The sequence below is a fragment of the Protomyctophum bolini genome (assembly GCF_963924005.1).
Source record: "Protomyctophum bolini genome assembly, chromosome: 20".
Taxonomy (NCBI): Eukaryota; Metazoa; Chordata; class Actinopteri; order Myctophiformes; family Myctophidae; genus Protomyctophum; species Protomyctophum bolini.
Window position 1 is genome coordinate 3,051,262 of NC_137881.1, and position 16,795 is coordinate 3,068,056.

The window sequence follows — 16,795 nt, forward strand, 5'->3', positions numbered from 1 at the left end:
AGCCCTTTGTAAACTCTAAAGTTGTAAATCCACTTCATATGAATAAAGTGGATTGGATTGGATTGGATTAAAGAAGTAATAATTATAATATAATATATATAATAATAATAAAGAAGTAATTCAATTAGACTCAGAATGTATAGAAGAATTGTTATTTTTGATTGTTTGCCAACAGCGTGGAATTGTGTCAACAAACGACAACAAAATATCCTTTAGCTTTGGTTCTGAGAGGCTATGGTGGTCCAAATGGGTCTGAGAGGCTGGTGGGCCTGGTGGTCCAAATGCAGAGCAAATAATGGGCCTGGATTATTAACCCATTCTGACCTGAGATCAGATTCTAAAAAATGTCTTCTTACATCCTGACAGTTTTCTGAAAAAGCTATGTTTCTATGTCAGTCGTTCTTCGATAAAAAAAAAAAAAGCAGATCTACAAGCTCATAGCGCGCCACCGAGTGGCGCGCTATGAGCTTGTAGATCTGCTATTTTTCAATAGCTAAAGCATAGCATGATGCTATAACACCAAAAGGTAACGTTCCCGCCCCAAAATGGGTTAAAAGGGTTGAAATCCACTGTCCTGGAGCCACGGAGAGAACAAAGAGTCAACCTTTATTCCAGTCCTTATTGAATTATTCACGTCCTTAAAGACCGCATTCCAACCTGGCAACGCTTCTATTCTGGGCAGCGTGTCCTTGTTTGGAGGCAGACTTAAAAAGCAGATAAATACAGCTCTGGGATGAGCTTGTAGATCAGAGCAAAGTCACAGGTGAGCTTGTAGATCAGAGCAAAGTCACAGCAATTGAAGACTGATGTTCCAGACGAGGACTGTGACTGCAGAAGGAGATACATATAATTCATGTTCTTTGTGTGCCTTGTATTGTTTACTTTAGGAGAACCTTTTGAAGTAAATTGTAATATATTATATTTAAGCAATATTACACGAGAGGGTGTGCGTTGCCCTCCCCCTGGACTTAAGAACTGTCCTTTCTGAGGCCTCTTTTAAAAAACAATTGAAAACGTTCATGTTCAGACAGGCTTTTGGTCACCTATAATCACTTGATTTTCTACAGTTTGTGTTTTTATCTGTGTTCTTATTGTCCTTTTCGATGCTAGTTTTTCACTGTTTACTCTGTGATAATGGCTGCCTGCTGTTGTTATAGTTGTTTTATTTTTGTACTATTGTAAAGCACCCTGTGCACTCGTGCTGAGAAGGGTGCTACATAAATAAAGGTCATTCATTAATTCATTCATTCATTGATGGAACGCAGAGACGTGCAGAGACTGTCCGAGGGGCTGAAATCCCGTAAGAGGACACTTTGGGGCAGAAACAGCAGATCTACAATGAGAGCTTGTAGATCAGCCAAGCGAGCCCAGAGCTACCGATCCAACGGGAGCCTTAGTTGACATGCGGTATAACTAAGTCAATATTATATTTATATCAATCAGGAAGCTTGTAAAACATGTTATCGGTGCAGCTCTGGGAGTTCATGAAAAACATGATAATTAAGTCAATGGCTGAGTTGAGATGAGAGGTTTCTGCCCGTCATCAACAACCTGATACAAACAGTGACCGCTCCGTGTGAGCAGAATGTGGGCCAGTGGTACAGAGAGAGAGAGAGAGAGAGAGAGAGAGAGAGAGAGAGAGAGAGAGAGGAGAGAGAGAGAGAGAGAGAGAGAGAGAGAGAGAGAGAGAGAGAGAGAGAGAGAGAGAGAGAGAGAGAGAGAGAGGGAGAGAGAGAGAGAGAGAGGGAGAGAGAGAGAGAGAGAGAGAGAGAGAGAGAGAGAGAGAGAGAGAGAGAGAGAGAGAGAGAGAGAGAGAGAGAGAGGGAGAGAGAGAGAGAGAGAGAGAGAGAGAGAGAGAGGGAGGGAGAGAGAGAGAGAGAGAGAGAGAGAGAGAGAGAGAGAGAGAGAGAGAGAGAGAGAGAGAGAGAGAGAGAGAGAGAGAGAGAGAGAGATCACCCTCTAAACGTTTCACATGCAACCACCCCATCCCGTGAGTGAGTGCTATATTATTTTCTCCTTGTCCCAGTGACTGTACTGTACTGTACTGTACTGTACTGTACTGTACTGTACTGTACTGTACTGTACTGTACTGTACTGTACTGTACTGTACTGTACTGTACCGTACCGTACCGTATACCGTACGCAGGCTGACGGTAGACTATAGAGCACACTGAACGCTCGCACTGAAACGCAACGCGGCGCGTTTTGCCGCGCATGACTGACAGCGCTAGGTCAACTCAGAGACGCTCATGTGGACGTTCAGAGCTAGGTCAACTCAGAGACGCTCATGTGGACGTTCAGAGCTAGGTCAACTCAGAGACGCTCATGTGGACGTTCAGAGCTAGGTCAACTCAGAGACGCTCATGTGGACGTTCAGAGCTAGGTCAACTCAGAGACACTCATGTGGACGTTCAGAGCTAGGTCAACTCAGAGACGCTCATGTGGACGTTCAGAGCTAGGTCAACTCAGAGACGCTCATGTGGACGTTCAGAGATAGGTCAACTCAGAGACGCTCATGTGGACGTTCAGAGCTAGGTCAACTCAGAGACACTCATGTGGACGTTCAGAGCTAGGTCAACTCAGAGACGCTCATGTGGACGTTCAGAGCTAGGTCAACTCAGAGACACTCATGTGGACGTTCAGAGATAGGTCAACTCAGAGACGCTCATGTGGACGTTCAGAGATAGGTCAACTCAGAGACACTCATGTGGACGTTCAGAGATAGGTCAACTCAGAGACGCTCATGTGGACGTTCAGAGCTAGGTCAACTCAGAGACACTCATGTGGACGTTCAGAGCTAGGTCAACTCAGAGACACTCATGTGGACGTTCAGAGCTAGGTCAACTCAGAGACGCTCATGTGGACGTTCAGAGCTAGGTCAACTCAGAGACGCTCATGTGGACGTTCAGAGATAGGTCAACTCAGAGACGCTCATGTGGACGTTCAGAGATAGGTCAACTCAGAGACGCTCATGTGGACGTTCAGAGATAGGTCAAGTGAAAGAGCGTGCAATGATCTGTGATGATGACACTTGAGCTAAATTCACCTACCTAGCAGCTAGACATTAAAGGGACACTTCACCCTTTTTGCAAAAAAATATATGTTAGTGACGTTTAGAAGCTTTAGATCACTTTCCTGGGGGTATTTGTGTGTGTAATATGTGGTTTTAGATATTTTAGATTGTAGCAGTGAGCCTGTTGTCTCTGATGTCATGGACACTGGTCTCACTACCTCTAATTCCCATAATTCTTTGGTGCACTGCTCCTCCTTGTGGATAGGGGGGAGAGCTGTCTTACTGAGACAACATGTAGTCCAGGAAGGAAGTGAGCCCAGTGCCCATGACATCAGAGACAACAGGCTCACTGCTACAATCTAAAATATCTAAAACCACATATTACACACATAAAGACCCCCAGGAAAGTGTTCTAAAGCTTCTAAACGTCATTAACATATATTTTTTTGCAAAAAGGGTGAAGTGTCCCTTTAATCTACCTAGCAGCTAGACATTCCCCTACCTAGCATTGATGGAAACAGGGCAATGTCTTGTGATAAAGATGTAGTTTCTAAAACAGAGCGGTGCTCTTCCAGTGTGGAGGCAGTGATAATAATGCGTGTCCTGGTTTGGCCTCACAGAACGCTCCCTTTCCAAGGACAAGTGGAGCGGATTCAAAACGAGCGCTGGAAAACCGACCTATACAAGCTCGCAATGCCTCGCAATTGTGAGGCGTTGTGATTTGATTTTGTTGCTTCTTTCTTATATTATATTATATTATATATAATAATGATGTTGTTGATGAGTTTGTTGATGCCCAGAGCTTCCTTTAGGCATCACATTAATCACATCACATTTTTATAGTGCTTTTCTATGCACTGGAGGCAAGGTGGTGTTCAGTGTCTTGCCCATGAAGGACACTTCGACATGTATAGGACAGGAAGAGGAGGAGCCGGGATTCGAACCGCCGACCCAGGGATCATTGGACGACCTGCTCTTATACCTCCTGAGCCACAGCCGCCCCAAACATTGACCACTAAGAGCCTCCTATAGACGCTAATGTTACTGCGGCTGGACTATATCCGCTAGAAACAGACTGTATGAAATATGACTGACTGACGTCAGTCGTAAACGATACAGAGACACCTCCCTGACAATATCACTTATATGAGACGGTTTTAAGAGGACCCCACGTCTCTCTCCATAGAGAGACCAACTTCCATGAACCAGGGGATGAGCGAGTGACCTCAGAACTTTCCCCTTTTTCTCCTCGACGTGTCCTTTCTTCAAATCTAACGGTAATCTCATACTGTACTGAGTTTTTAGGGTTTCTGGTCAGATCCCCGATTCCCCTGGCCTATACCTACCACACACACACACACACACACACCCCCACCCACACACCCACACACACACCCACACACACACACACACACACACACACACACACACACACACACACACACACACACACACACACACACACACACACACACACACACACACACACCCACACCCACACACACACACACACACACACACACACACACACACACACACACACACACACAGAGCTGCAGGGCATCAAGGCCTTCTTCTAAGAACGATGAGCTGAATGTCAGAACACACTGCAGGCCTCTCTGCGCACACACACACACGCACGCACGCACGCACGCACGCACGCACGCACGCGCAGCAATTTGGCCGTCCTTCAAATGAGAAAGCTGCAGAAGCGCCGTCAGACATATATACTGTACACATAACATACAGTAGCATCTATAAAAGATGCTGTGCCTTGTTCCCAGACTGCCCGCTGAGTGAATGTAAATAATTGGCTGCCTGCCTGGCTGCCTGGCTGGCTGGCTGGCTGTCTGGCTGGCTGTCTGTCTGTCTGTCTGTCTGTCTGTCTGGCTGTCTGTCTGGCTGGCTGTCTGCCTGCCTGGCTGGCTGGCTGTCTGTCTGTCTGTCTGTCTGTCTGTCTGTCTGGCTGGCTGTCTGCCTGCCTGGCTGGCTGCCTGCCTGGCTGGCTTCCTGGCTGGCTGGCTGTCTGCCTGTCTGCCTGCTGCCTGGCTGGCTGGCTGGCTGTCTGCCTGGCTGCCTGCTTGCTGGTTGCCTGTCTGCCTGCCTGGCTGCCTGGCAGGCTGCCTGGCTGGCTGGCTGTCTGCCTGGCTGCCTGCTTGCTGGTTGCCTGTCTGCCTGTCTGGCTGTCTGTCTGTCTGGCTGCCTGTCTGTCTGTCTGGCTGGCAGGCTGGCTGGCAGGCAGCCTATATGGCGTGAGTATATATTGCATATAAGATGAAATGACATGTCACATGATACACAACATGCCGGGCAGCCGGGCAGGGGGAGGTTAAACACTACGTGTGTGACCTAGTTGGGAGAGACTTGCACGACTCTGCATCTCTGCCCCGAGGCCCCCAAGATGTCTGCCTCCATCCATGCACGGGTGGGTCGTCCCCATTCTACTGTAGATGTCTGCCTCCATGCATGCATGGGGTGTCCCCATTCTACTGTAGTCTGGCTAAAGCCAAAAACATGGCCTGCCGGCGGATTACGACAGTGTGATTTGAGTCTGGCTTATTAGCCAGACTAATTCCAATGCAGGTCATTTAATCCCTCTCCCCTCCCCTCCCCTCCCCTCCCCTCTCCTCTCTCGTGTTGAAGTTATGGAACTATAAAAAATGTGGAAGACAAGGAGAATATTTTGACCAGCAGCAGCTGCACACAGATGGACATACAGCACTATTGGGAGAGCCGTCCTGTGGTCCCTCGATGCTATCGGAGGAGTAGAGCCTACACAGCACGTAGTGTGTGTGTGTGTGTGTGTGTGTGTGTGTGTGTGTGTGTGTGTGTGTGTGTGTGTGTGCGTGCGTGCGTGCGTGCGTGCGTGGGCTTCCTGTACCCGTGATCTGTATCCTGAAACACCAGTTCTAGAGTTTTCCAAGTTTGTGCATCCACTATCGTTTGAGTTGAAGAATGTCTTGTGAATTGTGAATGCAAATAAAGATGTTAACCCATTTTGGGGCGGGGAACCCCTTTTGGTGTTATAGCATCATGTCGTGCTTTAACTATTGAAAAATAGCAGATCTACAAGCTCGTAGCGCGCCACCGAGTGGCGCGCTACGAGCTTGTAGATCTGCTACTTTTGAAAACTCAGGATTTAGAAGACATTTTTAGAATCTGATCTCAGGTCAAAATGGGTTAAAGAACCACCATTCTTCTGTGCGTTAGAATCTGATCTCAGGTCAGAATGTGTTAAATGTGCGTGCGTGGCGTGCGTGTGGCGCGTGCATGTGACTCACTTGAAGGTCTGGTGCTCCCGGGACGTGCGTATCTTGGCCGAGTAGCGCTCCGCCAGCTTGTCCAGACCCCGGGAGTAGTCCAGCTGCAGCTCCGCCTTCCTCCGGAAGAACTCCTGCAGGTCCTGCAGGAGCTGCAGCCGAGACTCCGACTGCTGCTCCAGGCAGCGGAACTGCTCCACCAGCTGGTTCCGGATCTCTGCAGAACACGGAACAGAACCAAGAGGACACAGCCATTATAGCGTTAGCATCATGTCATGCTTTAGCCATTGAAAAACAGCAGACCTACAAGCTCATATCGCGCCACCGAGTGGCGCGCTACGAGCTTGTAGGTCTGCTATTTTTGAAAAAAATTGAAGAACGACTGACATAGAAACATGGCTTTTTCAGAAAACTGCCGGGATGTAGAAGAACATTTTTAGAATCTGATCTCAGGTCAGAATGGGTACAAGTCGAGGGCAAGTCCATTAGCCCCTTCGCTAAACCACACCCCAAACCAAGAGGGCACAGCCAATAAGAGGGTGTCCCCAGAGGTCTCTGGACCCCCGGGGGGTCCCCAGAGGATGTCAGTGGTTCTCAGACTATTTCATGTCAAGGACCCCAAAAATGTATGTAATTGTCCTCCGACCCCCATCTGAAAATATGTCGTTATGTATGTCGTCATAATCATACCGATACTGACCGATTACAGCAAATATTGGCCAATACTGTGCATCCCTGAAATAAATATATATATATTTAGCATAGAAAAACAGAAAAGAATACATCTACAAGCTGTGATGTGTTGTGAGCTTGTAGATCAATCACCTTTGCTCTTAACGGGGACAAGATCAAAGAGCTTATTTTTGGCTACAGGAGGAGAGATAGAGAGAGAGAGAGAGAGAGAGAGAGAGAGAGAGAGAGAGAGAGAGAGCACACTGTGGTACAGAGAGAGAGAGAGAGGGGGTGAGCCGGTTCACATTATTCTTGGCAGCATCCACAGCATCACTGTATAGTGTAAAGAGACGAGAGTCACCTCCTAGTCACCTCCTAGTCACCTCCTAGGACAGGGGTGGGCAAATGGAGGCCCGGGGGCCACATGAGGCCCCCCACCTTCACTTAATGTGGCCCTCAGGTTAATGTCAGAATACTGATATAATGTCGGTTCCAGCCGTTTACAATTCCACAACATGCAAACATGACTCGCTTTAATTACTTCAGTCTAAATGAGTATAGCTCAATGCTTCAACAAAAGTATAATTAAACGCAATTGAAATTACATAAAAATGTACATTTCCAGGATTCCAATTGAAAAATAGTAATATATGGCCCTATAGGGAGTGAGTGTGGAAATATAGTGGCCCTCTCCATCGTCAAAGTTGCCCACCGTTGTCCTAGGAGCCGAGCCATGAGGCCCATAGGGGCAGGAGCCTATCTCCTGTTTCTGTAGCCATGAGGCCCATAGGGGCAGGAGCCTATCTCCTGTTTCTGTAGCCATGAGGCCCACAGGGGCAGGAGCCTATCTCCTGTTTCTGTAGCCATGAGGCCCATAGGGGCAGGAGCCTATCTCCTGTTTCTGTAGCCATGAGGCCCATAGGGGCAGGAGCCTATCTCCTGTTTCTGTAGCCATGAGGCCCATAGGGGCAGGAGCCTATCTCCTGTTTCTGTAGCCATGAGGCCCATAGGGGCAGGAGCCTATCTCCTGTTTCTGTAGCCATGAGGCCCATAGGGGCAGGAGCCTATCTCCTGTTTCTGTAGCCATGAGGCCCATAGGGGCAGGAGCCTATCTCCTGTTTCTGTAGCCATGAGGCCCATAGGGGCAGGAGCCTATCTCCTGTTTCTGTAGCCATGAGGCCCATAGGGGCAGGAGCCTATCTCCTGTTTCTGTAGCCATGAGGCCCATAGGGGCAGGAGCCTATCTCCTGTTTCTGTAGCATGAGGCAGCTTGATGTACAAGTACACCCCCTGGACATGACGCTAGTATGTCGCAGGGTCACATCAAGTCTTTGACGCAGTGCCCTGCCAGCCTCTAGTTCTGGGTGCCTGACGCAGTGCCCTGCCAGCCTCTAGTTCTGGGTGCCTGACGCAGTGCCCTGCCAGCCTCTAGTTCTGGGTGCCTGACACAGTGCCCTGCCAGCCTATAGTTCTGGCCGGACAGCCAGCCTCATCCTTCTCTCTCTGACTTTGTCCGTGACGCGTGGCAGGTCCTGTATAGTAATATAAATATTTCATTCCACTTTTGTCTTTTTTGGTGTGACTCCTCTGCGTAACCACCAGAGGGAGGGCTCAAGTACCACCAGTGGTACTAACTCTAGTATAAATGGTTGGGATCCTCTACGGAGAACCTGCGTTTGAGCGACTGCAACGATTTATACGCACAGCGCGGCCTCGAGGACACAAAAGCCTCTGTCTCTCTCTCTCTCTCTCTCTCTCTCTAACTCTCTCTGTCGCTCCCACAAGACAATAGGAAGTGGTCGACCCTTTTGACCCCTGGAGAGGCCATTCCAGCAGAGCGTGCGTGCTCTTATGGACGTCCGTCCCTACGTAGGAAATGTCTCAATGGAAACGAACGACGCGGAGACAAGACCCCCTTTTGTTCTCTCCTAAATGGACTTTCTGTATTAACCCATTCTGGACGGGGAACCCCTTTTGGTGTTATAGCATTACGTCATGCACTGAGAAAAATGAAAACTCCCTTTGTTGAGATTAAATGAACAGATTATATATGTTCAACATCAACAATTTATGTTTGACCACATAACGTGATTAGAATGTGTTGAGTTAAAGTGAGTCATAAGCCCTAACCGGCCCTAACCCTGAAAGTGATTCAATCACATTGACCTAATATATTTCAATTGAATCGGAAGTCAAACGTATGGCGCGAATTAGCAGGAAGTACCCAGGTATCCTGTTTTCCTTCCCCCTCTTTCTTCTGCTTGGGAGCTGGACAGTGGACAAGTAGACATGCTGGAGCCTAAAAGCATAAGGTAAGGCTATAATGAGTCTTAATTATAATTATTATAAGCCGGATTTCCCTGGTGGTGTTATGTTAACAATGCTAGCACAGGTTAGTTATCATGCCATCTTCCTAGACTGGTGTTGTGTTCTTATGATGCTAGCGCAGGCTAGCGTTCATGCTACCATGCTTTCTCAAATGATTTACGGGATTAGCTTGTTATTTGACCATGTTCAACCTGACGTGGATATTGTCCTCAAAGTCCTGCATCAAACAAACTTTATACTGAGCAGATTGGACCTTCCGTTCCAGAGAAATTCATTAAAAAGAACATTATAAAATAGACGAATTTCCGCGATTTTTCTCTCTGCTTAAACTGTTGTGTTTTATGCTAACGCAGGCTACCATGCTTTCTCAAATGATTTACGGGATTAGCTTGTTATTTGACCATGTTCAACCTGACGTGGATATTGTCCTCAAAGTCCTGCATCAAACAAACTTTATACTGAGCGATTTTTTTCTCTGCTTAAACTAGTGCAAATTCATACTAAACTGTGTCATAGAATATAACTGGAACACCAAGCAATAAAAAAAATGCACATTGCACTTGTGCTTTTCATATATTATGTGCTAATGTGAGGGTTCATGAGTGAAGACTGCCTGTCTACCCAAAAGGGGCTGGTGTGAACCTTAGCCAACTTGCCAAGTATCAGCCATTGTTCTTTACTCTTTGAGGCTCTCTTCAGGTGTTGGGAGAAATTAACATTCTATTGTCTCAAAACACACTCTGCTGTCTCTGTGCATATATGTAAAGTTCAACAACACCCTTTGTATTATTCTACTGCTGCTTGATGTAAGAGTATATATTTTGTCATTGCAATGGTTTTCTTCACTCTGCTACTCTACAGTCTATAGTCTGGTTTAGTCAGTATTGTTAGAATGGTGTCATGCCATCGACACTAGTTTACTGAATAAGATGGTTGCTTTGATTAGCCTTACAGTTTGCTAAATGATCAGCTCACAACTTGATGTATGACACTGAGTTCCCCTACTTTATCATGAGAATGTCATGATGAATTATAAGATGAGGCATTCATTTATTAAAATTAGATACAAGGTTTTTTGGCCAAAATCGACAACATTTATTGATTTCTAATTTCAATGTTCTCTTCATTTTCAGTGACTGTACCTCCTGATACCTACAACCTCCTGAAAGACCTGTGTTCAGCACCTCCCTGGTCCGAAGCTGTCTTGTTTCACTGGTAATACTCTTTTACTCTCTTTTCTCTGCTTAAACTAGTGCAAATTCATACTAAACTGTGTCATAGAATGTAACTGGAACACCAAGCAATAAAAAAATGCACATTGCACTTGTGCTTTTCATATATTATGTGCTAATGTGAGGGTTCATGAGTGAAGACTGCCTGTCTACCCAAAAGGGGCTGGTGTGAACCTTAGCCAACTTGCCAAGTATCAGCCATTGTTCTTTACTCTCTGAGGCTCTCTTCAGGTGTTGGGAGAAATTAACATTCTATTGTCTCAAAACACACTCTGCTGTCTCTGTGCATATATGTAAACATTTATTGATATCTAATTTCAATGTTCTCTTCATTTTCAGTGACTGTACCTCCTGATACCTACAACCTCCTGAAAGACCTGTGTTCAGCACCTCCCTGGTCCGAAGCTGTCTTGTTTCACTGGTAATACTCTCTTAAATGAACAAAATGACTGAATAGGTTCCTAAGTACAGACCGACAGTTGCATGATTACTGTTGTCTTTGTTTCAGACAAACAACCTGTAGTGGCTCGAGTTGTGTCCAAAAGATCTTTGTATCACATCAAGGCTCATTTCCTTGTGGTGAGTACTGCCTCCCCAATCTTAACTATCAAATGATCTGTGTAGAAAATTCCCCATAGCTTCATTTATTTGCCTTATTTTGTCCAGGCCTATTTTGGGCAACCTCTAGTCATTCTATAGGACCCAGTTTCCAACTTTAGTTCAGGCATCCTGAACTAAAGTGAGGTTGCCCAAAATAGGCCTGTACAAAATAAGGCAAATAAATGAAGCTATTGGGAATTTTCTACAATCTGATTAATATCGTTGTTATTGTTAGTACTTTCATTGGTTATTTATTCATAAAATACACACTACTCAATATGGTCACGTTATAGGTGAAACATTTTGTTTGTTGCTGTACATTCCTATAACCACCAATCTACAGCTCACAACTTGATGCATGACACTGAGTTCCCCTACTTCATCATGACAATGTTGTGATGAAGTATGGCATTAATTTATTAAAATTAAATGCAAGGTTTTTTGGCCGAAATCGACGACATTTATTGATTTCTAATTTCAACGTTCTCTTCATTTTCAGTGACTGTTGCTGTGAATGTGGACGTGTAAGGTTTGTCATGTAGAACTATCTAGTAGATCCCATGATCAGCGAGTTCACAACAAGATGGCCAGCTCTCTTTAATGTGACTGAGGTTAGTAGGAACTAAGTGCTATGACAGTGTACACAGTATGTGACTTACTTATGAATGCCATATTAATGAAAATTGTCTCATAAAGCGCTGTGTGCTTGTGTGTTTTCAGATTGATGCAGAGTTTAAACGGATCACACACATGCCTCTGCAGTCAAGGTTCCTGTCACAGCTGGACATGTACTCTGAAAACCTGCTGAAGCTGTTTGAAAGCGCAACTGGGCAGAAAGGGAAAACACTGAAAGAGATGACGAACATGGACACAGTAAGTTATCTTAATCCATTTAGACAGTAGTTCTCAAACTTTTTAATGTCGCGGAGCCCCAGAATTATATTTATTTGGCCGTCGACCCCCATCTGAAAATATGTTGTTCCAGGGACTGCCGAGAAGCAAGGATTTGAGCTAAAAACGTTCACTCTGAAAGAAACAATTGTAGATCTAAAAGCTCTTAGCGTGGCACTCGGTGCCGCGCTATGAGCTTGTAGATCGGCTATTTTCCAATAGCTAAAGTATAACATATGATTAAAATGATTTAGATTTTAGATTTCTAGCTCAAATCTTTGCTTATGGCAACTGCTTCCCTGGAACATGTTTCTTGACGTTTTCAAAATACATTATACCAAGGTTGATAGGTGTACTGAGTGTGTTTATAGGTGCAAGAATGTATGCAACCATGGGTGTGCTACTGTGTATATGTACACAGAAAAAGAAGGAAGTCTGAACACTGTTTTAAAAGCTCCTTAACAACTTTAATTATCACCTTCTGTGGCCTTCGTCAGGTATAAGCTTTTAAAACGGTGTGCAGACTTCCTCCTCCTTTTTCAGTTTAATTTTTATGTGTCACATCCATGTGTACTTACTTTACTGTAATGGAACTATATTGCTGCTCAGGCAGAAACCTTGTGTCTCCATATTTAAACTTTTATTTTTAAGTGAAGGAACAGCTTTGTCCTGGTGGGACTACGTTTGGTGGGACTATGTTTAGAGTACCAATAGGGGGTGCTGTTGCACCACTCTCTTCAGACTGGTCTGATTTTTATTACATTTAAACTCTGCTTCATCATATAAAAGTGTCACACAAACAAAATAAACTATCTACAAGCTCATGGCACTATGTGATGCATTGTGAGCTTGTAGGCCTTTTTTTTCTTTTTACAAAAACATGTTAACCTGCAAGCACCGCTTATGTATTTGAGTTTTAAGAGTCTGTTCTGTCCCTTATCTTTCAGGAGGACACTGACGCAGGAAGGGACGGCATAATTAAAGGACTCTGCATCTACCTCAACGAGGATCCTGGAGACCTTGTGCAGGAATTCATAGTAAGTGACTGTACAGTGTATACATGCACTGTGTACATCTTTGAAGAACCACTGATGCTTTTTGCCAACACTCAAGCGGCAGTGTTGTTAACTGCTGCCAAGTCAAATGTGATGCTATACATAGTTGTGACTTAACCCATTTAGACATAAGACTGATTACAAAAATGCCTTCTAAATCCTGACCTAGGTTTTCTTAAAAAGCTTCAAATATTTATAATAAAAAAAGTTAAAAAGTTATACAGACTCAAAGCAGATTGCATCTCATTAACCACAGATGGAATTCACAGTTGCAGCTCATTATTGATTATAACTAATAATGCCTTTTTGTGAACACTTAGGATGTGGAGGAGACAATCAGTGATGCTGCCTTGGAGAAGAAGACAATGGGGATCATCGTCATCAAAAACACCAGTGAGGACAATGTCAGAATTGTCCTTGAGGGAGTCACGGTGGTACAAGACCTGGATAATGTGGCCTTTGCAACGGCCATGTTGTTGGGGCTCATTTATGCGCTGAACCCGAGTTAAATTAATTTTAATTTTAATTAAAATGTTGTTAAAATTTTAATTAAATTAATTTTAATTAAAATTTTGTTAAAATTAATGTTGTTAATGTTGTTAACATAACTAATGTTGTTATGTAATGCATTGTAATGCATAAATGCACGTACTGTTCCCTGCATTAATACAAATAAACTTTTTTTTTGCATGGATCAAATTGTGTTGGACTAATATGATCACATCATGTAGCTAGAATAATGAATATGACTGAATCATGTTGCCATAATGTATTTGAAACATTTAATAGTAAATTGAATGAAGTTAACTGAATCATGTTGCCCCAACTTGATTGAAACATGTACTAATACATTGAATGACCTTAAGTAAATCATGTTGACCCAACGTGATTGAAACATGTATAAGTAACACTGTTCAATTGCATTAGGGTAAGTTCATATAGATGTGTTTAACCTAGACAATTGGAGCTAGTGCTGCCAAAGCAAACCATTCATGTGGAACCAATGTCCATATTTCATTCATGTTAAACCAACGTTTTTTTTCTTTCAGTGTGCTTTAGCTATTGAAAAATAGCAGATCTACAAGCTACAAGAGATTGTAGGTCTGCTATTTTTTTGAAAAATCGAAGAACGACTGACATATATAGAAACATAGCTTTTTTTCAGAAAACTGTCAGGATGTAGAAGACATTTTTTAGAATCTGATCTCAGGTCAGAATGGGTTAATGAAAAAGCGCAGCAAAAAATTGCCTCATCACCACAAGCGTGCGTGCGTGCGGGGGGGGGCGTGTGTGTGTGTGGGTGTGTGTGTGCGTGCCTGCATGTCTGCATACTTGCGTGTGCCTAAGTATGTGTGAAGGAGAGAGAGAGAGAGAGAGAGAGATGGAGAAAGAGAGCGAAATAGTCAGTGTGTGTGTGTTTGTGTGTGTGTGTGTGTGTGTGTGTGTGCGTGTGCGTGTGCGTGTGCGTGTGTGCGTGTGTGTGAGACAGAGAGAAATAGAGAGAGAGAGCGAGCGAGGGGAAGGAGCATGCAGAGTGTTTTGCCGCCCCTCTCGCCTCCATCGTTGCCCGGGAGGCGGGACTGTTACCGTGGATACGGTACGTGCCTCTAGAGGCATCTCTCTAGCTTCATTCAGGACCGCGCCAGGCCGCCAGGCCGTCAGGGCGCCATAGCTTCCCGCCGCATACTTCCATCGCACCGCGGTGCGGCACCACGTGCCCACCAAAATAGCAGAGCCACAAGCTCACGCCTCGCCACGGGCGCGACGCGCCGTGAGCTTATGACTCTGCTATTTCCCCCGAAGCTAGCTATATAGCTTTAGGCAGGGCGTGCTCCCCAGGCCCGTAGCGTACCACAGACGGGCGCTGAACAGCAGCGGTCCAGGAGCGTATAGCGTACCACATATTGAGGATATTGATTCGATGACGATATAGCATTTCTAGGGCCGATACTGATATGATCGACGATGCATTGCGCATTGGCATCAGTAGTATCAACCAATCACAATATGAAGCTAAACGATTGATCGTTTATTATGGAACCAAATGGACCCCGTCAGTGTTCATTTAAATGAACACAGAGGGTTCTACTGTGAAGGTCGTGGTCCCAGAGATTTAAAAAATAATTATGAAACGGCGGATCCGAGACTTAACCCATTATGACCCGAGATCAGATTCTAGAAATGTCTTCTACACATCCTGACAGTTTTCTGAAAAAGCTATGTTTCTATGTCAGTCGTTCTTTGATTTTTCTAAATATAGCAGACCTGCAAGCTCGTAGCGCGCCACTCGGTGGCGCGCTACGAGCTTGTAGATCTGCTATTATTCAATAGCTAAAGCATAGCATAATGCTAACACTAAAAGGGGTTCCCGACCAAAATGGGTTAATGCATATAAAACGGGGGTCCTTGAAACAGAAGTGAGAAGAACAATCAGTCTAAATAATGGAGATAAGGAGCTTTTCTGCCCGATAGAAAACAATATGATAATACATTTGCAAATTCCCTCCGATATCGCAGCTGGTTATTTTTAGAAGGGTTGCTAAGGGACAATCCATCTGATCAGTGGTTCTGGCGTCGGTTCGTTGGAGAACAAGACATCGTTATATTATCCCATTTTGGTCGGGAACCCCTTTTGGCGTTATAGCATCATGCTACGCTTTAGCTATTGAAAAATAGCAGACCTACAAGCTCATAGCGCGCCACCCGGTGGCGCGCTACGAGCTTGTAGGTCTGCTATTTTTGAATCAAAATCAAAGAACGACTGACATAGAAACATGGCTTTTTCCAGAAAACTGTCAGGATGCATATTAGAAGACATTTCTTTAGAATCTGATCTCAGGTCAGAATGGGTTAAATGAGGCTTCAAAAGCCGCAGTTCAAGTGCATAAGAATAAAACGAGGCCTTTTGAAGATGTAAAAGAGAAGTCTTCAATAAGAATACAAAACACCACCGCCGCCGCCACCGCCTGACGTCAAAACTGTGGGCCCTTTTCAACCCCTTTTCTCATTATAATTGGTCCTCCTCGCGAACGCTCATTATTCTATAAGATGGCAGCGTTTCTGTGTATATACTCACTCTGAGGGCCTCCTCTTACACACCTAAACAACATTAGTTCTAATTGGAACCTTATCCCTTAAAGGTAGAGTAAGTGATTTCACTTAATTCAAATATCACTTATTTTGTTGTTTTGTTGTGATAATCCTCCCTACTATAGAGTGTGCTGACCATATAAGGAGTTCCTCCCTGTCCCCAGTTAACCCCTGGGGGGGTCAAAAAACCTTAGGTTTCGTTTTTGACTCTCTATCCTGATTGGACGAAGGCTTAGGTCCCGCAGCCAAAAACGATTTGAGTGAAATCACTTACTCTATCTTTAACCTTATCCTTATCCCCTTTTGGTGTTTTAAGCATTACGTTATACTTTAGCTATATTGAAAAATCACACACGTGTGAACTGAGTGGTGCAATTCCCCCCCCTCTCTCCCTCTCTCTCTCATTAGAGACACAGCACTACCCCTCCCTCTGTGTTTCTGGCGCCCCCTACTGCTATTAATAAGTCACATACTCGTGCTCATACAGGTATACACAAACAAACAGGTACACAAACAGGTATACACGGACATTGCTGGTTGTAGGAGTGGTTGCACCGCTCAGAAAACAGCAGATCTCGGTGGCGCGGCTGCTATACGAGCTTGTAGGTCTGCAATGTTTCGAAAAATCGTGAAAATGTGGCGTAAATCTTTGAC

General features: G+C 44.7%; 1 protein-coding gene across 1 annotated transcript in view; it reads right to left on the minus strand.

Annotated features, from left to right (window-relative positions):
* Positions 1 to 16,795, minus strand: part of LOC308335900 (SLIT-ROBO Rho GTPase-activating protein 3-like) — a gene marked incomplete at its 3' end in the record, with an annotated part of 94,650 nt that overhangs the window by 60,119 nt on the left and 17,736 nt on the right. Inside the window, exon 2 of the mRNA XM_080793122.1 lies at positions 6,295 to 6,490. Coding sequence (XP_080649248.1) covers positions 6,295 to 6,490 — 196 coding nt within the window. The remainder of the gene's footprint in view (positions 1 to 6,294; positions 6,491 to 16,795) is intronic.